Below are 21,662 nucleotides of genomic sequence, written 5' to 3'. Positions count from 1 at the left end.
GTTTTAAATTCAACAAGCAATTTGTATTTTAACTGAGGACACTTTAATATCTGTTTTATTTATTGCAAGTAATAGCGTTGTCGCAATATTCAACAACGCCTATTTTTCTCCTATCATGCAGCCCTAATCTCAACCCAGCTTGCATGCATTTCCGGTTGGCAGAACTGTGTTGATAGACCTTGGCAGTGTTGTAGAATTCGGTCTCGTCACAGAATCGACCGCATTTTTATCTTGGTTTCAGACAAAATGGACGGGATTTTACAACTGCGGGATATCACTTAATTGCCCTTGCATTCACATATTTATTTGCATTTTACATCAATGCTAATGTCAGCTCCGACATTTGCCCCATGCTGCGGTACGAGGTTAAGGTAGCAAGGTGAAAGCAGAGAGCGGTGACCGCTTCTATGAAAAAGAAAAAAATGCATATATAGGCTGCTAAATATATAACTATTTACCTCGTAAAAACGCATAGTGCTGGGCGCCTGGGTAGCTCACCTGGTGGAGTGCGCACCCATGTACAGAGGCTCAGTCCTTGACGCAGTGGCCCTTTGCTGCATGTCATTCCCCCTCTCTCTCCCCCTTCATGTGTAAGCCTGCCTATCCAATAAAGGCCTAAAATGCCACAAAAAAACTTTAAAACAAATAGAGCTTGTGTGAGTGTCGTGAGCTCATCTGTCTCTGGCTCCATCATCACTCAATATTTCCCACACTGGGTGTTAAATAATTAGATACTCCCGTTTCCATGGAAGTTGAATCACCTTAGATATGATTGCTATTTCAGTGTCTAAAAAAAGACTGAGAGGAGGGAGGGAGAGCCTGTATGAGTTGGACGCAATATGGTACATTGACCGTAATAATTATTTGTTTACATTTCTGAATGTGCATCTGGTAAGTGCCATTCAATTAAAATGTGACTGGGAACTAAAATAATACAGCAGATTGTAGTTTATGTATTTATTACCAAAGGATATATCAGTAATACAGTTAAAATGGGGGGAAATGTGAAAAATGTCATTGCAGGTTGATTTAAGGTGTGTGCCCATACATTTTCTGCCTATGCCCCTAAATTCTTTTTAGTTAGAGGTTACAGTGCTCCTAGTAAAAAAGGTTAGTCTGGATGCCAGAAATGTATATGCTAAAACCACATGACCAATTTAGAATTTTCATCACAGCAATGAATAAAAAAAAAAAAGAAATTGAGAAATGGATTTTTACAACATTGTGCTTTTCTTTTAAACTAATGGTTATATTGATTCCTTCCCACAGTACATCTTTGGGGAATTCAGCCCTGATGAGATCAATCAGTTTTTTGTGACACCACGATGTTATGTCGAGGTAAGGAGCCGGATTACATTCCGTTTTTTTTTTTTTTTTTTTTTTTTTACATTGTTAGATTATTGTTACATGGGTTGCCATAACGGTTGACCTTTCTACAAGATCTGGTCGTCTCTACTGGTCAGCAGGATCTACTTTAACAGAAAGTAACAGGGTTCATGGGAAATGAATTAAAATCTTGACAAACACTAGTCCTGATACACTACTTTGGAACTGAGGCTCCAGGTTGTTATTACATAGGTACCACCATTAAGTGACAATGTTATTTTTTAATGCTCTGTGTAGCTCCTTTATTTAAAATGAACACTAAGCCTAAAATGACTGTTATTGCATACGAGAAATCTGTAATTTATGGGTAATTCCATTTCAAATGGTCTAGATAAATATCTAACATATTTAACTGTGGGTAGTTAATGCTTCATGATGCTAAACAATTTCATTTCTCAATACTAGTGGTATTTTTTTTTTTTTAAACTCCTAATGTTGCATTTTGCCTCCACACAGCTTCCTCCGTTCAATGACAAAGTCCCGTGCGTCAGTCAGTCTTCTGGTATGTACATTTCACACAAACTAGATTGCTAGATAATATATTATTTTCCCTTTTCTTTTTTAAAATCTTTTAGCATCAAAAGACTATTCTCATGGTCTTAGTTGACATCACTCTAGTTTTTCAAAGCAGGTCTTAATAATGTAAGATAGAAGCCCAGGCTGACCTGACTTGCCTGGCAGGGAGATGCTTTTCATGTGATTATTTGTGCATATATTTATGCATACAGTTCATATTGTTTAGAATGGATTACATATCCCAGTAGATCTTAACCATTTTATTATTTTCATTCTTTAAATTTCGAGCCACCAAATAAAAAATGTAATAGCAGCCACCTGTCTTTGAAATGGTACCCGTTTGCATATGACATTTGCCTTACCTTGATTTGTATTGATTATTTAGGAAGTTACTGCACTCCTGCTGTACCTTATATTATGGAGTCTATGGGACTGCAGGTTTGCGGTGAGTTGAGGAGTCTGACACCCTGTGCCTTGACTAGCTGTTGTACGTTTGCTGTAAAACTCAAAATCCAGGTTTCAAAAACTGGTGGCTTTCTAAACCTTGCGCCTGTATTCTTTCTCTTGCCTGTTGGTAAAATCTGTAGAGCTTTGCATGCTCAAGATACTTTTAGGTATCTTATCTTCTCTTGCATATCATGCATTTTCACCACTGCAGGGCTCCAAGATTAATTAAAATCAGATTGAATTTACATATGATTTAACAATCGCAGCTTATTTACTAAGGGCATATTGATGGTTTTATGTGATTGCTAACATGTGTGTTCATATGTAGCCTTGCATTGTTATGGTTTATTACTGAATGCATTTTACAGTCATGAAGTGCGATTTCAGTAACACTAACAGAAGATCTTCTAATCCCAGTAGAGGAAGTACAGTAATTGCTGTTTTCATACCCTCTTAACCCCTGCAGAACATCAGGGTTAACCGTCTGGGTGACCAGTCAGCTGTGACATGATAAAAGCCACTTTAATGATTTTTCTTATTTGCACTTACTGTTTCCTATTTGTTCACCTTTTTTTCACTTTGCGCCTCTGCTTAATAATGTACTATTTAAGATGCCATGCAACACATTTTAACTAAAAAATGAAGTTTTGTAATGATGACCTACACATTGAGACACTTTTAAAATGGAATTTGGAAAAGTATTTTGTTTTTAAGAAATGATCCGTATTGATGTACATCATTGATGTGCAGTCCATTATGGAAATAGTCATTGAGTGTCCTTTGAGGTTTCAAATCAGACATTATTGTCATTGTGCTGTCACAGCCTTTTGGCCATCTATAAAAGAATATTGTATAAAACTCCATTAATATTTTAAGGTGTGTAATGCCATGCAGGAATGTGTAAGGTAGGCCTGTTATGTCTTCTAGTATGCCGTTTGTCTTGTTCTGTTTTTTCGCACTATATTGCCTCACTTTAATCTATAATTATTTAAACGTAAGCCTACCTTCAAGCGATTTTAGATCTAATTATTATAGTGAAGAGTAACACTAAACCCCCTGTTCCTTGTTGCTGTCATTTTCCCCTCTAGTCAGAATTACTATATAGAAACAGATTAAAAAAATGTTGAATGTCTTGCTTTTGTGGCAGTTTAGCCCAAACAGTACAAAGATGTTGACCTATGCAAAACAGTTAAATATTATACATTTAAATTGATTGATTAAATTGAATCCTAATTCTTGCATTTTTGAATAACAAAACTTTGCAAATGGACAGTTTAAAATAATTAATGAATAATGTCCACATTTAATTTAGCAGAAATCAGGCCAATTAACAAACCCAGGACCACATACACTTGTTTCACAGCTTTCCAAGTCTTGCCGTTTGAGCTGGATTAGGAAAACAAACAAACCCCAAGACTAGATTGCTAGAGACTCTGCCTCATTGGATGTTAACTGTTGAATCACCCCACTTTTGGATATGTTAGCAACATTCAGAGGATCCACATAAGCCCAGAACGAATGTGGTTTAGTTGAGCATAGACACAACAGCAGTTGTTGAAGCTAAAAATAGGTCCAGCAGGATTGTCTTTTTAGTGGTGTGTATATAATGTCTGATCCTGTCAGAGAGCTCCCACGACCCCTTTTATGTTGGCTTAGTTGTTCAGAAATAAGGATTTTATAACAAACTTCAGCGGAGAGTAAATACAGCAGTCTGTTTTTTATGTTTAGGCTGTGTTTAAAAGGCAAAACTTTGTTTCTAATTGATTGAAATGTTTCTGCAGCAGAAGACTATCAGCGCATTGAGTTTGGTGTTGACGAGGTGATGGATTCCAAGCCTGTTGGAGTGAACGATCCTTTATTCAAGGTGTCGAGCACCCTCAACCCCCAAGCTCCAGAGTTCATCCTGGGCTGCCAGTCGGCCCAGAAGGCCCAACAGATGGCTCCTCCAGCAGCTGATGTCCCTGATGGAACTGACTTCAACTCGCTGGATGGCCCTGACTCGGAGGCCTCAGCCCTGGACAATCACCAGGCCTGCCAGGACATGGACGGACTCCCTGGCAGCCTGGGACAGCGAGAGAGGAAGAAAAAGAAAAAGCGGCCGCCGGGGTATTACAACTACCTGGACCCGTTAACTGGCAGCAGCAGCAGCAGTAGCAGCAGCAGCAACAACAGCAGCAGCAGTGCAGCAGATGGGACGTCTGTGACAGCACTTGTGAACGGACATGCAATGGGTGGCCCACTCCACAGTGCTGAAGATGTGGACAGTAAGGCATCGTCGGGGGCTGAACTTTCCACCCCTGGACCGGTCTCCATGGCAACATCAACAGCTGCTGTTGTAGCAGCCAAGTTTGCCCCCACATCCACTGCCAATCAGAGGACTTGTGATAGCCCTGATGACTCTTCTTTGGACTTAACAAGTGGAGCTGCCTCTTTATCAGATGGCAATGCAACTTCCTCCTCTTCATCCTCCTCTCAAAGCAGAGGGATGACAGAGGGACCGAGGACTGCAGATCAGCAGCCAGATCATTTGGCTCTACAGAGCCCAGAACTTTCAGATACTCCACACAGTCCCTGCTCCAAATCCCCTCTTCCTCCATCAGCTGCTGTGGCCACCCCCTGTGTCACCACTTCCATTACGACTACTGAACTGGAGGGACAGGAGCTAGCAGACAGTGGGGTGGCCAATGGGTTGGAGGCAGAGCCTGATACTCCCATCGGTGCAGATGAACACAAAGAAGACTGTGAGAGTGGGGGGCAGGCTCAGCATGTCTCCTTAGACTCTGTTGCCCAGTCGGTAGTGACAGAGCAGGTCCATTCGCCTGCAATTCCAGCTGTACCTGCTGCCAACCTCCCAAAGTCTTGGGCTAGCCTCTTTCACAACTCCAAGCCTCTGCCTGGGGGCCCTCAGGCCTTTGTTGAGGTAAAGAATGTTGTGGAAGTTGTGTCTCTCTCCCTCGCTACGCCAGAGCAGCCTGAGAAAGTTGGGGAGGTCAAAGAGTGCCCTGTCCACGTTTCAGAGGATCCTATGGCCCCTAAACTTGCAGGTATTATATAAAGATGCATTGTATATTCTTAAAAATAGCCCATCGTACTGGTTTCATGTTGTGTCTGCTTAACGGTTTTGCTGCAAGAGGGGTGCATTGCTGCTAAATTCTTTCCCCCTCCACTTGGTGGCAATGTTGAGACAATTGTACTGTTCCTTTTTCCTCTTTGTGTTCCTATGTGAGTTTAAGGTTTTAAGCATTTGATGTTTTAGAAGAGTATAAAGGATAAGTGACCAAATCATAATCTGCTGTTGATTATCCTATATATTTATATAGAGCTACTCAATTTGCTCAATAACGTTTTGCCACAGGTAAATGTTACTCTCATGTTCAAAAAGTTCAAGAAATGAACACTAGATGGTGGTACTACATCCAGAATAGCTGTCAGTTAAGTCATTTGTGTAACTCACTTTATCTCATTAACTAACACTATTATAAGTAAGCCTGGGTCAATTGGAGTAAACACACAAACAAGCACAGTTTAGTGATTTGAGATCACTTCTAGGTTCATTTATTTAGAAACTTGCAAACAGATACAATATATTAAGTATTTTGCTGTGCCACTTCATTCTGCAGTTTTTTTTTATCTCTATCAATGGGGCTTTCTGTGTCTTAAAAGCAGTGTGCAGTATTTGAGATTTGTCTGTTTAGTTGAACCTGATTCTGCTGCATGTATGGATTGTACATGTTGAGGCTGTTGTACAGTAGTTCTCTCAGAAGGGTTTGCAAATGTACCAGAGACTTCATTTGTGTCGGTCATCCCAAACACTATGGTTTGAGTTAGTTTGAAATCAATCCTGTTTAGTCAGTACACTGTCTTTTCTGGTGCCCAGTCCTTATTGGGTGTAATTTGATACGTAAAGTATTCTTTTTACTCTCATCAATGTGTTCCCTTTTGAGATGTAAAATTTTACTTATGCATGCTTATGAACCAGAAAACCTTGTGGCTGTTTTTTATCTGCAGAACAGTCAATTCCAGATATTTTAAAATACTAGAACTGCTGGAATTACATATATTGATAAGCACCAGTGGGTCATATTGACCCTCTAGACTCAATTTATTTCTGTTGGGGAATGATGCAACATAGTAAGACTATATATACTGTATTCTGAAATTGGAAAATGGAAATATGTCCCCACTGCTGTGAATACTGTGCTTTTAAGCGGTTTTTATTTGAATGTGTTAAGTCTGCTCAAATGTTATGCTACATACATTTAAGAAATGGTGAAAAGATGCACAAGTTTGAACATACTAGTGATCAATTTGTATTGTCTAAAGTGCTATTGATATGCATTATTTATAAATCAATTGTGTAAAACATGTCCACGTTACCATGGGAGCTGTGTTACTGAATGACAGTCTCCCTTCCTAGGCGTGGTACAGTAAGTTCTTGCTCTTATTCAGACAGTCTCTTGTGCTTTTGTCACAAGAGGCAGGAATAGAAGAAGGAACATTTATTGTGTAAAAATGAATATTTACTACTTGTGATTCAAGAATGATCTGCTATAATATTCACCACTGTATCAAAGTGTTAATCACTGGAAATATGTGCTCACAAAAATATTATCTCTCTCTCTCTCTCTCTCTCTCTCTCTCTCTCTCTCTCTCTCTCTCTCTCTCTCTCTCTCTCTCTCTCTCTCTCTCTCTTTTTCTCTTTCATTCATTCATTCATTGTCAGAGTTGTACAGGGCTACATGTTTAAGAACATTGTGTCTGTTTGAATCCCCAGAACTTATTGAGAATGTGAAGTTGATACATAAACCAGTGTCTTTGCAGCCGAGAGGACTGATCAACAAGGGAAACTGGTGCTATATCAACGCTGTATCCTTTCACTCTGCTTTTTGCTGCACCTATTTTAACCCTTCAACACTGAACACATGTATATGCTTTGCTGTGGGTAATATAACTAGCTCCTATATTGCAGCTAAGCAAAATAGCACCAAGGACAAATGGGGTTAAGTGTTTTAAAAATACTGCCATTGGGAAATCTATTTTTTTTGTCTTTGGCTGACACTTGCTGAGAAGTGAGTTTCAGCTGTGCCTGGAAATTTCCTCTGAAGCCAGGAAAATGCAATTTTTCTTTTTTTAAGGAAAGCTTAAAACATGCTATCAATGACTAATCCCGTTGGTGTTTTATGGAAACTGATTCAAAATTTGATTTAGTTTGATTGGGAAAAACAACTAGAAATCTAAATTGACACCAGAGCTTTCATCAACTCAGAACTTATTCATCCATTTGTATCAAATTTGAAATGTATAACAGCAGCTTGTCATTTAATTTTTCCTACACGCTGTGTTCCTCCCTGACTTTGAACATTCAGACCCTACAGGCCCTGATAGCATGCCCTCCCATGTATCACCTGATGAAGTCCATTCCTCTGCATACTGAAACGCAGAGACCATGTACCTCCACACCCATGATGGACAACTTGTAAGTAGTATTTCTGCAAGCTGATATCAAATTGCTTAAATTGGTTTTGCAAAGATATATCCCCTATATATTTCTTCGTCCCTGACAGTGTAAGGCTGGTGAACGAGTTCAACAACATGCCTGTGCCATCTAAAGCCAAACAGCAAGGTGAGATGTTAGACAGCATTTCCAAAGACATTTGGTATATTTTTCTGTCCGCATCTCTGATGTTGTAGGATTTGTAACTGTGTCCACAGCTGTTGGTGATAAGGTCATGAAAGACGTTCGCCCCGGTGTACCTTTTGAACCAACCTACATTTATAGACTCCTCACTCTCATCAAGTCAAGTCTCTCTGAGAAGGTAAACTATGCTGCCTCTGGGTCAAAACCATATTCACTGCAAAGCAATGGGTCAGGTTTTTATTTTAATTAAATTTTTTTTTTTATGATCACACTCTGAATACACATCCTCTGGAACAGAAAGTGCTTAAAGGGAATGTCCTTGTTTTTCTTTTCAATACACATTTTTCAGTTTAGAATTTGACAACTTGTCTGAATAAAGGCAGTTCATGCGTTTCCCATGCTGAGTCTCTTCTGATTCAGTTTTAATGAATGAGATTATGGAAACACTCTGAATGAAATGGTTATCTTTTTTTATTTTTAATGAGGCTTACACTCATCCTGTTTCACTTGTAAAACATGCGTCCCTGTCTGTGTACCTTAATGAACGACTGTGTTTGCACATTTATGCGTGCACACTGTTTTATTTGACAGTAAGCATTCTTGGTAGAGTGTTCTAATTGGTGCTGATGTCCTGGTGCTCGGCTCGCAGGGTCGACAAGAGGATGCGGAGGAGTATCTTGGCTTCACTCTCAACGGACTGCATGAGGAAATGCTGGCTTTGAAAAAACTAATCTCGCCTCAGGAAGAGAGTAAGCACTTGTTTTTTTCTATCGTATCAAAACCATATCCCAAGAAAGATGAGATCATTACAGAAATTGTTTAAATGAATTCATGTTTGCATATGATTGCTCTTCTCTGCGTTGTAAGTTGAAGATGAATTGCATTACTTTCTGCATAATCTAACTTCTAACTAACGCGTCACATGGGTTTGTTTTCTCCGGAAATCCAAAGCCAGACTGTCATGGCGGCCGTTCAGAATACGATCTCATATTGTACTAAAATAGTTCACTGAAACATGTTTCTGAAAACATTTTAAGCGAGAAATAGGCCGTGCAGTTGCTGAATCTGTCTTCATTTCAGCTCAACAAAGGTCAGTTTAGAAGATTTTCGTCAGATTTTGAGAGACTCTAGTCACCTCACCCTGCTCGCCATTTCCAGGTGAGTCCCGACTGCCCTGCCGGCGACTGAACATAGGCTCGTTGGAGATGAACTGCGCCTCGCCTGTAAAGTAGACGAGAGCAGGCGACAGCAGCCGGGGACGGTGACAAAAATCTGCTCTCAAGTCAGACAGTTTCTAGTCGTTTCCAGCAGCCTTTAGCGGGACTAAGCCAAATTGTTGCTGCTGTTCTGAAAGATATTAAACATTCTGAACTTAGCAGAACCTTTCTTTGTTTGTTTTTTTTCTTCATATTTGCAAAGTTAAGTAATTTAGCATTTAAATATCCATTATTATAAGCTTCAGTCTCAATTTAAAAAAGTGATTAATCGTGATTAATTACAGCAAATTGTGCAATTAATTAATTTTTTTTAATCGATTGATAGCCCTAATATTTACTAAAGTGATAAAGATGCCATTGCAACTGAACAGGTGTGAACTGACAAACCTAACATTTCTTAACAGTGCCTCAATCTTCAATAAATATTCACTCTACCACACAAATCCAAATTTCAGCTTTAATGAATAATTCACAAGTTTAAAATGAAACTCATCAGTTGAAGTGCTATTGAACTTCCTGAAACATGTAAACTGACATGAGATTCAATAGAGGAGTTCATGTTACTTACTTCAAGGCCATTTGAAGTACTTTCATCATTTATTCTCTAAAGGATATTTTCTTTTGTGTTTTTTGAACAGAACCTCCCACACCCAACGGGCCAGAATCCCAGCCCGGTGTGGAGGAAGATGTTGCTGATAAGGAGGAAGAAGGTAGTGAGGATGAATGGGAGCAAGTTGGCCCCAGAAACAAGACTTCCATCACTCGCCAAGCTGACTTTGTCCGCACACCCATCACTGACATATTTGGTGGACACATCCGGTACGTTGACAGTTCATTGTGATGTGATTCAGAAATTCATTTTTATCTGAAGTAGAAACAATGAGCCATATGTATAGGAAGGTATTCTGAAGGCTGGTTTTTTTTGAGTGTTTAATTTTTCCTCACTTGAGTACAGCACTCCATGATGCTGTACTCAGGTTGGATTTCCCAGTACAGTACAACTTTTCTACTACAAGAGAGGCGGTTAAAGGTTTTGCGTGTCACTAAAATCCAGTGTCACTTTTTGTTTTTAAAGGTCCAATATGTAATATTTGTACTGTAATAAATCCAAAAATGACACCAGTGCCTTATCAGATATTAAGGAAACCTGTTAAACTGAAATACTATGTTTTCTGACAACAATGCTAATGTCAGTATTTTTTCTTTTTGTAATTTACATTCCGTGACGGAATTTATGTTTTGATCTGTGTGTCAACGGCCCAGTTTGACAGGCAGGCCGGGTTGCCAGATATACCTGTAAAAACGTAACGGTAGTACAGCCATGAAAGCAGCACACAAACGAACAGGATCAACGGAGATAGATTCTACATGACCTAAAAAAAGAAAACAGCATGTTTCTAAAAGTTGCGTGACCAGAGACGTAACAACCCCCTGGTAAATATTGGAGATGTATTTGAAAGATGGAGACAGCTTAGATCCCAAAAGGACGCGGAGTTGGCTTATTTTCTCCTGAACAGGTAAGCATTAGCTTCAGGCTAATTTATCACAGCTACTAGGGATGGCATTTTTTTGTCATTTCAACATTTGTGTACTCACATTGAATTATATAGCTAGAGTACCCGAGTTGGTTACTCGCAAAAACAATTGAGACATAGCCAGTAAAGTGATCCCGACTGGTCCTGGCTAACGCCGCCATGCTAACCCTGCTAACGTTACCAGAGGAAGCAGCCCATGGCTGTTTACAACGTGTAGTTCAGCGGCTTGAGCTGACAACGGTGAGTTATTTTAAGCCACGAGAGGAGGGCTGTATGCCAATGAAGTGTGTTCCGTCGGCAAGGTAGTGGTATTTTTAGCGTTTCGTATTGTAATTCTAAGCCGAGGAAGTGTGCCTGACTGGCGTGGAGAGGACAGTGAGGTTGTTGTGTTTTTAGCGGTTCATACTGTAATTTTAAGCTGAAAAAGTGTCTGTCAGTTGGTTACAGAGCTCTGCGTGAGCACGGGCTTTTATGACTGTCAATATAGCCAGCATCTACCGTTAGCTACTCCGCTGTGCTGTGGAGTAACGTCTGGCTATGTGAGAAAAGCGTCTAGCAATGTTGTTGTGAATGCTGCGGTCTCAGCCTGGCAACCCCCGTGAACTTCAAGTCTGGGCAGGAGGGGGCGGGGGAAACAACTCTTCAGTATTTTGAATTGGTAGTGCAGTAACTATTTTAACCGCTAGCTGCCAGTATTACACACAATATTACATATTGCACCTTTAAATACTTGCTATTTTTCTTTTTTGCGCTAATACCGCGTCACCTTGGGATATGTTTAATAACCCTTAATTAACAACAAAAATCTAAGCACTGGCATAATAAGATAGGTTATGATTAACAGGGCTACATACATTTACAAAAGAGAAATGGCCTGTTTAAAACTGGTCCCAGTGTAAAGTGAGCTCACTAATCAGCCTGCCAGAGATTGGCCTTCTCTGATAATGCAATGTGTTTTTGCAAAGCATGTAAGTACATGTTATGTAAATACAGGGGCAAAGATGCACCACTGTTTTGAATACTGTGCATTTAAGCAGTTTATATTTAAATGTGTTCATTTGACAGTGTTTAGTCTGCTCTAGTGTTAAGCATTGCACTACATAAATTTACAAAAGACAAATTGTGTAAGAAGTAAAAGATGCACATGTTTGAACGAACCAATGATCTATTTGTGTTGTCAAATGTATATGTCATTAGATGCATTATTTATAAATGTATGTCCACGTTACCATGGGAGCTGTGTTACTGAATGACAGTCTCCCTTCCTAGGCGTGGTACAGTAAGTTCTTGCTCTTATTCAGACAGTCTCTTGTGCTTTTGTCACAAGAGGCAGGAATAGAAGAAGAAACATTTGATTTAGGAAATGATCAACTATAATATCCATTACTCTGTCCCAGTTTGAATGACTGAAAGTACGCACTTAGAAATATAATTTTTTTGGTGGAGTTGTTTATTTTTCTTTTGCATAGTTTCTTAGAAATGTCATAACCGCTTTATCTTTTTGGTTATGGCTTCTGCTCCCACTTAATACACCAACCTCAGAAGATAAAAGTGTCATCTTGATCTGTGCACCCTGTGTTTGTTACGCAGGTTCTGACTAAACGTTTTTGATCTCTGTTCACTGTGGCATCACAAATCGGTTTGCTGCCAGCCAGCTCCAGCTTTTGTCCTGCTAGCACCACAGTCCTTCAGAATAACAGCCATTGTGGGCCGATTGTGGTCAGAAGTCTCGACAGCATGGCATGGGGCACACGTTCACAAACAAAGGTCTTAACTTTCAGACAAATCGGAAAGAACCTGTGCGGGTGTAGCCTGCCTAAATAACATATTCTATGAGGTTCTGGTCTGGCACAGTCCTGGTTTACACTGGGCACACAATGTCTTAAAGGATTATTTTCTCAGAAATGGTTGCAACCAGAGAAATGGAATACAGCAGTGTATGTTTTCAGAGTGTGGTGTGCACGCCCACTGAGCTTTGCTATAATAACCCTTGGGCTTTCTGGGCACTGTCGGTGTGTTTGCTTTGTGAATTAGTGTTACTATTTGAAAGTTAATTCTCCTAATTATAGTCTTTATGGCGTAAGCATTCGGCCATCAGAAGCAGCCAGAATATTAGATTTAGATTTTTTCCTTTCAAATATTCCAGGTCAGATGTTGCAGTCAGGATACACTTACAAAATGTAATGATACCAGTGTTGACGGTTTAATCTTGAGAAGATACAGATGCAATTATATTAATACTATTTGTATAACTAGTAGTACTTCACTAAAACAAGTAGCACTTCACTAATTAATTTGTAGCAAAAACGTGTTTACAGTGAGCAATGAAAGTTCTGGAAATATAAGTATATTGAATTATTTCGATATAACCTAATGAGTATTCCTTATAACCTCATTTGTTGTTTCTACTAATATCTAACCTGGTGTTTTGTTTCTTTGTCAGATCGGTGGTGTATCAACAAAACTCTAAAGAGTCGGCCACTCTGCAGCCTTTCTTTACTCTGCAGCTGGACATCCAGTCGGAGAAGATCCGCACTGTCCAGGAGGCTCTAGAAACCTTGGTGGCACGAGAGTCAGTCCAGGGTTACACCTCTAAAACCAAGCAGGAGGTATGAATAAAGCAAACTTTCAGGCTATGTTTTAGTTTGTTAGTGTTGCATGTTATTACATTACACAAAAAAATGAGGGATACTATTTTTGTATACTAGTATTTTGTGTTTTTTTAAAGTTATATTTGGGAGTGTGCAGTAGGGCTGGTGTCCTTCAAAGATTTTCGATACGAATTTTATAAAACAAAAACATTATTGCACATACATTACGGCACAAATCTTTTTATTTTTCAGCTCCTACTACGTGAGCCCCGTCTCTGTGCCTAACAGTTTTTCCTGCCTGTGTCTACGATGTGTACCATTAAACAGCCAATCATCATTATTTGATCTTGGTAGAAGCATGCTCCATTCTTATTGGCTCACTGACACTGATGATATTTGCTCCTTAGGTATTGAAACTGGGTATTGAATGACGAGGCATTTTTCAATACTCAATACTTGAGAGGCAATTCGGTCGGGGCCTAAAAAGTATTGAATTCGGTACCCAGCCCTGGTGTGCAGAAATATTAGGTCTTGAAATAGATTTCAGATTTGAGTTACTGTCATAGAAAGTATGCACTGATGGTTTTACATAAAGACTAAGAGTAATGTTGGCTACACATGATAAAAGGCATAAATCTTAATAATAAAAAAAGGCATACATGTTATTTAAAATAAAAAATAAATCGAATTTGTGAATTTTCTTCACAAATATTCTAGTTATTTCATAGGAGTACACAACACATCACAACTAGTGAAGAAAACCCTTTGTTCAGTAAGTTGGAACTGGTGCAGGAAACATCTGCTAGACAGCTGGGCATCTTTTTGTTTTGACATTTTTGTCTTTGTAATTTTTGTTTTTGTAACTATAAAGTTAGTTAGTTATATATATATATATATATTGTTCTGGTCTTTGTAATTTCAGAGACAGTTAACTTTGTGTACAGCCTAACTCTTGTCTTTTGTACTTTTAAAGCCCCAAAACCAGATGATTGATGAGTCAATACTTGAAGTGCCCAGCCAGCTGTTCCATTTTCAAGAAAATGATAACCGCTTGTTCTGTACTTGTTTTGTTCCTTCCTGTTTTGAGAATAGGTTTATAGGGTTTTATCTTAAGTCTACACTTACAAATAAACTCTTGAGAGTCTTTGAAAATGTAACTTTCTTTTCCCTTGAATAATATTGTATAACTATCACAGAACCTTTTCTGACTGCAGACATCTTTTTGTCCTCGTTTTCAGATTGAGATCAGTCGGAGGGTGACTCTGGAAGAGCTGCCTCCTGTGCTGGTGCTCCATCTCAAGAGATTTGTTTTTGAAAAGACTGGAGGCTGCCAGAAACTGACAAAGAACATTGATTACCCCGTTGACCTGGAAATCAGCAAAGGTATGGACCCACACTCTACTACTACCAGACCTTTAACTTGACCGTGGACTTTTTGGTGTTTACAGATGTGTAATGTGTGCACCACGTTCATGCACAGTGCTTGTGTATAGAAATTGATGATCCAATTTACCAGCACTGACCAAAGACATACAACGTAGACTTCTTAAGTATTGTTACGTACATGCGTTTGCATGCAGCGGGCAATCATATTTAAAAAACATATGAAAAGATAGCTTTTGTTAATTTGATGTCACCTAATCATCACAGCCCTATTGCATTTAAGACACATTTATACAGGATTCCTTGAAAAGGGACAAAGCTATAAAACATGCATCAACATGTTACTCAGTTTTAGCTGTAGATGATTAATTGGATGAGTTGGCCAAATTAACCTTGAGTCTGAAAAAAAATTGCTTTCCCAGAGAGAGACTAATCTTTTTGATATTAAAAAAGACAGAATGGTGTGTCTTTTTTTTCTCAAAGGGAACGGTCTGTCTGCTCAACTTGTGGGAGTGACTCATGAAAATGACACAACATTGTGACTGATCGAATCAGGTTGCAAAATCATTATCATGGCTGTAGACATCCTTGGAGGGATCGGGTTTCAGAATGAATCAAGAGAACAATGTTGCAGTGAAGTTTGTAAACGGATTTTGTCAATTTTTGTAAAAAAACGAAAATCTATTCTGTTATGATGTACATTACACTTGCCCGGCAGCAGAACATTAGTGCAACACATTCTGTATTTATCATTTCAGCAATGCTTTACAACTTGTTGATCTAATTAGTGGATTTTCCTAACTGTGATTTCCTTTCAGATCTCTTGTCCTCTGGAGTGCGGGGCAAAGTTGTGAAAGGCCAAAGAACTTACCGGCTCTTTGCAGGTGTGTTTGTGTTTTGTTGTTTGTTTAGTTTCAGTCACATTGTTACATCTGCTTCAAGCAAGGTTGTAATTTTGTTGGTTTTGTGTAACCTATTGTCACTGTGGGAATTATTCATCCACCATGATGTGGCCCAAAATAGGGCTGAACGATTTGGGGGGGAAAAAATCTACTTGCAATTTTTCTGCCAGATATTGCGATAACGATTTGATTTTTATTATTATTATTAAAAGTTTAACTGATGTATAACAGATAAAACATGTCATGGAGCATTTTAACGATATGAGACACCAGCAAAAAATGCTCTGTTTTTGTATGCAAGGATGAGAACGTATTTATGAATTGCCATCAATAAGTGGTTTTCTTTTACTAAGCATGGAACATTGAACAATCAAACAAAACATTTATAACAAAACCTAAAGTTATAATAATAAAACAATACTAATAAATATCAGTACTGTCCTGTAAACTTACATTTCTGATATGCCTCAGTTCAATAGCCGCATGTACATATTGCACCTTCTACGATTATTGTTAAAGGAATAAAAACAATTATGAAAAATCTGAAAATAGGACATTTCTGTTAACCTGTAATATTTAAGATTGTTCCAGTATTTACCTTATGTAAAACAATGAAAAAAGGAATATAAAATGTAAAACCAAATGTTACACCAAACATTGATCTAAATATTGCGCCCTCCATTAATCGCGCTCTTCACGATGAGCTAATCAAATTCTTTCAAATTGCGATTCAGTCGTTCAGCCCTAGCCCAAAATAATGATGCTGAGTAATTTAAGAACGGCTGTTCTTTTCTGTGTAAATACATCTGGTTGAAAGTAGTCCTTTTATTTAAAAAAACAGGATATACTCTAGAGTATATCCTGGAATAAGTTTGTGTTTTCCGAGAAATAGTTCATCCAGCTGGAGCAAAAGCTGTTAGTAATAAATCAATGAATCAACAATTGAGTTCTATCCCTCAAGCATCACCAGCAAGTGGGTGACACCCAGTGAGTCTGAAGAGACCTGTAGTCATGAGTAGGACTCCTACTGTTCACAGTACACTGGTTTGATTCACATGAGTCAACTCGGGCAAGACAATTTTATTTTGGTTTATAGAATCATTTAAAGAATAATTTTTCTAGGCATCCATTATGTAAGCTACATTGTACAGCATTGTAGGTCAATTTAAAAACGGCTCATAGTAAAAAAAAAAAAAAAATGAAACCACTGACACTGCTGTGCCCAACATTGAAGTAATGAATGATAATGACTTAAATAATGTCTCTTCACCCCCCCCCCCCCTCTCTTAACCAGTTGTCTATCACCATGGGAACAGCGCGACAGGCGGTCATTACACCACAGATGTCTTCCACATTGGTCTTAACGGCTGGCTGCGCATTGACGACCAGGCAGTGAAGGTCATCAACCAGTACCAGGTGGTGAAGCAGACTGCAGAGCGCACCGCCTACCTGCTGTACTACCGCCGCGTCGACCTGCTGTAGACACACACACATACACACACACATCCCAACATACGCGCAAGATTACCCGAATATATTCCCAAACGCGCACACAACACACATGCTCCAAATGCACTCGTTGACAGGACATTACATCGACACATGACACAAACACACATAAAACTAATGAACAGGAACACTGCCCAACTTGTTCTCTTGCGAGATTTTCCTCCTCTTCCCTCCTGTCCCTGCTTTCCTGAGAACCAGCTTTTCCAACACCTTTTTCTTTCTCTTTTTATCTTTTTGGAGGAAGAGAAACAAGCTGCATTCACCAAGATTTCCCTGTGACTGCTCTCTCTTCTCTGTGCACCACTGCTGTTTGTTTTGTTTCGTCCCCTTTTTTTTTTCTTTTTACTTTTAAAGCAGCGAGTAAAGGACTGTTGAATAGACAGAGGTGGGGTTGGGGTTACACGTTAGGACCTGAGACTCACCTCTGACTGAGCCCACGGCTCGGATAGCAAACGGTGGACTCTACGCACAGGAAGAACTATCTACCACAGGCTGCAAGTGGACCGTCGGGGTAATTTCTCTTGCTTGAATTACCTTTTTTAAGGAAATTACCTAGAAATATCAGTGTTTGCCTTTTAGTAAAGGAGTACTGTTGGCCTAATGAATTGGAAGCAGTTTAAAAGCCTATTTGAATTTGCCCTTGTGCATTGAAAAGGCCCAGCACCAGCATTATCATGAGTCTCTCCTCCCAATGCCAGATTGTCTGCTTTGCCACCAACACAAACAACTCCTCCATGTCCTCACTTTTACGATGCTTTTAAATCTAGGTACAACTTGAGCCATCAACAGGAAAAAAAAGAAAAGTGGTACACAGAACCGAACACCTTCCTTGTTTGAGAGATCCTTGTTATGGTTTATGGGTTTAGATTTAGAAAGACTATCTAAAAAAAAAAAATATTAATGCGCTTTAGAATTTAATAACAAATATGCTTCTGTGCACAAAGTATAAACTGATAAATGATTACGATATGACAGGCAAATGCATATTTTGCAAATATTTAGATTAAAATGTAAGAAAGAAAAAACTAAAAATATAAAATCTGACCGAGAACTTGTTTGGGTCCTAATGGACTGATAGTTTTTGGATTCAGTTATTGCACTGGAGAGATGGCAACCAATCAAGACAGATTCCACCGCAAAACCTTCCCTTGTTTACTTTGTAAATTTTCTTCTCTATCCATTTGTTTTTTTTTGTCTTGTCTAAAGGTTCCACCTGTGTATAGGTGGCTTATCAGTGTAGTTTTGAGCCACACCACCCCTCTTACCCCCCCCAACTCAGCAGAAAGCGGGGGCTGCCTTAGGTTCAATGTTTTTCCACTCGGTGTACAAGTCTAACCCTAATCAGGCGCCAACAGCAAGTCTAATGTCTGAAGAGTTAGGGAAATGTACCTGACACCTATGTATTTACTCTTTTGTGGCTCAGCATTTCCTCCTAGTCGAGGGAAACTGAGTGTTGAGGGAAGTGGGACTACATCTGTGCTAAGCTCTGCATAAAATCCCTGGACATGTGCACAAAAGGAGATAGTGTTTGCTTTTGTTGAAGATATAGATTTTTTTTTTTTTTTTTTTTGATCATTAATTGATTGTGATGATTTTTGTTTGAGTTACTAAAAGATGTTAGTTTTTTTCTTTTTTTGTCATTGATCATTTATTGGATGTTCCCATGCTCTTGCTCCCTTCAGAAAAAAATATGCTTGCATTTGAATTGGTGTTTGAAAAGAAATTACACAGGCTAAAGCACAACAATGAATAAAATTTAACTAGTTCTTTGCTTGATATTTATTTCCATTTTTGTCATTTTTTCTTTTTATATTTTTTTTCCTCCACTCGAGACCCATTTCATTCCAACCACCAGTGTCAGAATCTCAGTATTACAACTTCACAAAATGTAATCAGCTCAAGTATTTCTACATGATTTAGTCCTGTGTACTATAACCCACAAGTCCTCCTTTTTGTCTCCCACATAGTTAATTAAAACAAGGTACACAGGTGAGAAGGTGGTTGTCCCACATTTTCCTGCTTCAGAATGGTACTTGATTGTAAGTTTACAAAGACTGATTTGGTCTTTCAATTTGAAATCAAATTTTAAGTCTATTTTACTAAATTTTATAATTTCACATTGGATTAAAATTATGTTTAGCCTCTATGTAATATAACATCATTATGTGGTGCATAGTCTCAATTGACTTGTGGGTTTCAAAGTCCGAAACCTTCCACAGGTAAACCAAAGGAAACAATATAGGCCCTACTGCCTTTCCTCCAATATATATTCAGACTTTCTTTTGCCTTCTCCATTTTGAGGTCTTGTTGCCATGTACACAACTCATTCCACACAGGAAACTGAGGCATGTCGTTTAGACGGTCAATACATCTTCTGACTTAAATGATCAGTTGTGCTGCTGACTTTGTAGTCATTTCTGCACAAATTGTGACATTGTTGATTTTCTTTCCCCTTTTTGAAGAATGTTTGGACTTTGAACGGACACCCTGAGCTTTCTGTTGTACAGTTTTATCTCAGTCTGTCATGGCTGGTCAGGAAATGTGCTGGTGAAATGCTTCAATAATGTCTCTCTTTTCAGTGTGTGATCCTAACACTATTGTCTGCTGGGAATTGTTGCGATATTGACCTTAAAAAAAAAAAATCTCTACTGTCTTTTAATTTTAAGCCTCCAGCATTCTATTTTGTTAATTGTTCAAATAAAGGATTGTGCAAAAAGCAGTTTGCTAATGAAGTGTAGTCAGAAGACTACTTGGCTTTCTTATAATACAGTAAATACTGAAAACATCTGCAGTCTCTCTGCCCTGGACTGGCCAACAGAACAATGTGCACAATAAACCAAAACAACAAAACGATCCACTGAGTCTTGGTCTACCACACACTGTTAATTGGTCTCTTGTTCCTGCATGTCAACATATACTATGTGTAGTATTTGTAGTATGTTGTATCTCCCCTACCTGTGGTCAAGCTGGCTGCCTCAGTGCCCACACTGCTCTCTTTAGGGCCGTGGCTGAGCTCGCCTCTGTTTGCTTTAATGGGAAGCAGAACCCATCATTGAAAAAATTGCTGTGTAAGGTTTTTCTGCCCTTTAGTATTCCTTACTATTTATTCCTTCCTTACTATAGCTCAGTCGTCCACTGAAATGTGGCTTTGCTCTCAAACTCACAATCAACGTAGTATTTTCCTTGTTAATGTCAGAAGGCAACTACAAGAGATCTTTTTTTACAGGCCCACAGCCTGAAGGGTAAATTACATGTTTGAACACCCACTGATAGACCACCTATACTCGCAAGTGTGTCCTTCAGCGTGTGTGTGTGTGTGTCTGTCTCTCGGTATTCTCCCCATGGGCCTTTTTTTTTAAGGCTCTTGAGTAGTTTAAGTGCGTAGGACATTTTTCAACACAAGCAAGTAATTATAATGGCCATAGTATTGCAGCATCTACAGGGACATAGATCAAACAACAGATGGGATTACTTTTCTGCAATATGAGCTTGTTATTGTGCCGTTTAGATACTTGAAGTGCCATAATTAAAATATCAAGTGGAGATGACCAACCCCAGCAAAGTCGAAGCACATGCAGCAGCAGATGAGAACAATAGGGTCTTGGCACATCTGTGTGCCTATCTGCGCCACAACCAGTATGAGTGGTGTTTTAATAGACCGGAGACGGCCATTAATCCCTGTACCTAACCAAGCAGAAGAAACTATACCTTAATTATGAGACCATAGCGTGGTGGAGCCTTGAGATCCAGCTAATGGCTGATCAGTGCAGATTAAAAAACAAAGTCAATAATAGAATTTTTACCCTATTTAGTTTTTAGTGGAAACTAAATCATTCTTTTTCCGTGAAGTGGTTCACACCTAAATGTGGCCCAAGATAAATATGAATGGTCACAAGATGATTACATTGATGGTATTTACTTGAAATTATTTCTATCGGACTCAATTCTCATTTTTGCTTATTTTCCCCGTGTGAAATACTGAACGCTTTAACCTGTTAAGGTCTGTACAAATTATTTAGATTAAACGACGTAGGAAGGAAAAATCACTCCTTGCTGCTTCTGTCTAAACGGGTCACAAGAAGATGCAGTATTGCTTTATTTTAACAGGTCGCCAACCAAAAAAGCTCAGGAGCCACTGTGTTAAGGGGATAAAAAGGCTTAAACAGTGTTACTGATATACATTACTGACTCTTTCCATCTGCGTGCCATAAATTGCTGTTACTTTTGCAATGACTGTTGGCTCGGAAGTTTCTTGGTGAAAACAACTGGCCTTGAAGCTGGAATGCCTGGCATGTACTCAGTCTGTGCCAGTCCTCCATTCAAGATGTTACAAACCACTAAAGCTACAATGGACTTTGCAGGGTTCTCGTCGTGTGTGCTTACGTTTGACTTGATCTGGCCTTCCACCACCTCTTTATCCTCATAGGAGTGATCTTTGCGCATTTCCTGATCATTTACGGTCCACCCGCTGGTTTGTTTTTATAATCCGCCTCGTACACCATATGGCCTCTTCATTTAGTCTTCCCCCAGTTTTTCCT

The 21,662-nt window shown here is 39.0% G+C and overlaps 1 protein-coding gene across 4 annotated transcripts in view; it reads left to right on the top strand.

Moving 5' to 3' along the window:
- usp10 (ubiquitin specific peptidase 10) overlaps positions 1–19,977 on the top strand; it is a 30,997-nt gene extending 11,020 nt beyond the window's left edge. Inside the window, exons 2-15 of one of the 4 annotated variants that reach the window (XM_028566329.1) lie at positions 1,270–1,338; positions 1,843–1,888; positions 2,288–2,347; positions 4,131–5,393; positions 7,124–7,215; positions 7,716–7,825; positions 7,914–7,972; positions 8,062–8,165; positions 8,637–8,736; positions 9,843–10,023; positions 13,183–13,348; positions 14,569–14,713; positions 15,532–15,597; positions 16,910–19,977. In XM_028566329.1, coding sequence (XP_028422130.1) covers positions 1,270–1,338; positions 1,843–1,888; positions 2,288–2,347; positions 4,131–5,393; positions 7,124–7,215; positions 7,716–7,825; positions 7,914–7,972; positions 8,062–8,165; positions 8,637–8,736; positions 9,843–10,023; positions 13,183–13,348; positions 14,569–14,713; positions 15,532–15,597; positions 16,910–17,097 — 2,649 coding nt within the window. In that variant the 3' untranslated portion in view covers positions 17,098–19,977. The remainder of the gene's footprint in view (positions 1–1,269; positions 1,339–1,842; positions 1,889–2,287; positions 2,348–4,130; positions 5,394–7,123; positions 7,216–7,715; positions 7,826–7,913; positions 7,973–8,061; positions 8,166–8,636; positions 8,737–9,842; positions 10,024–13,182; positions 13,349–14,568; positions 14,714–15,531; positions 15,598–16,909) is intronic. The other 3 variants (XM_028566395.1, XM_028566532.1, XM_028566454.1) reach the window with 3 other exon arrangements.
- Positions 19,978–21,662: the final 1,685 nt, after the last annotated feature.

The sequence above is a fragment of the Perca flavescens genome, chromosome 1 (genome assembly GCF_004354835.1).
Source record: "Perca flavescens isolate YP-PL-M2 chromosome 1, PFLA_1.0, whole genome shotgun sequence".
In the NCBI taxonomy this organism is placed as follows: Eukaryota; Metazoa; Chordata; class Actinopteri; order Perciformes; family Percidae; genus Perca; species Perca flavescens.
The sequence above is the reverse complement of the archived record's forward strand: the minus strand, read 5'-3'. Positions and strand labels throughout refer to the sequence as shown.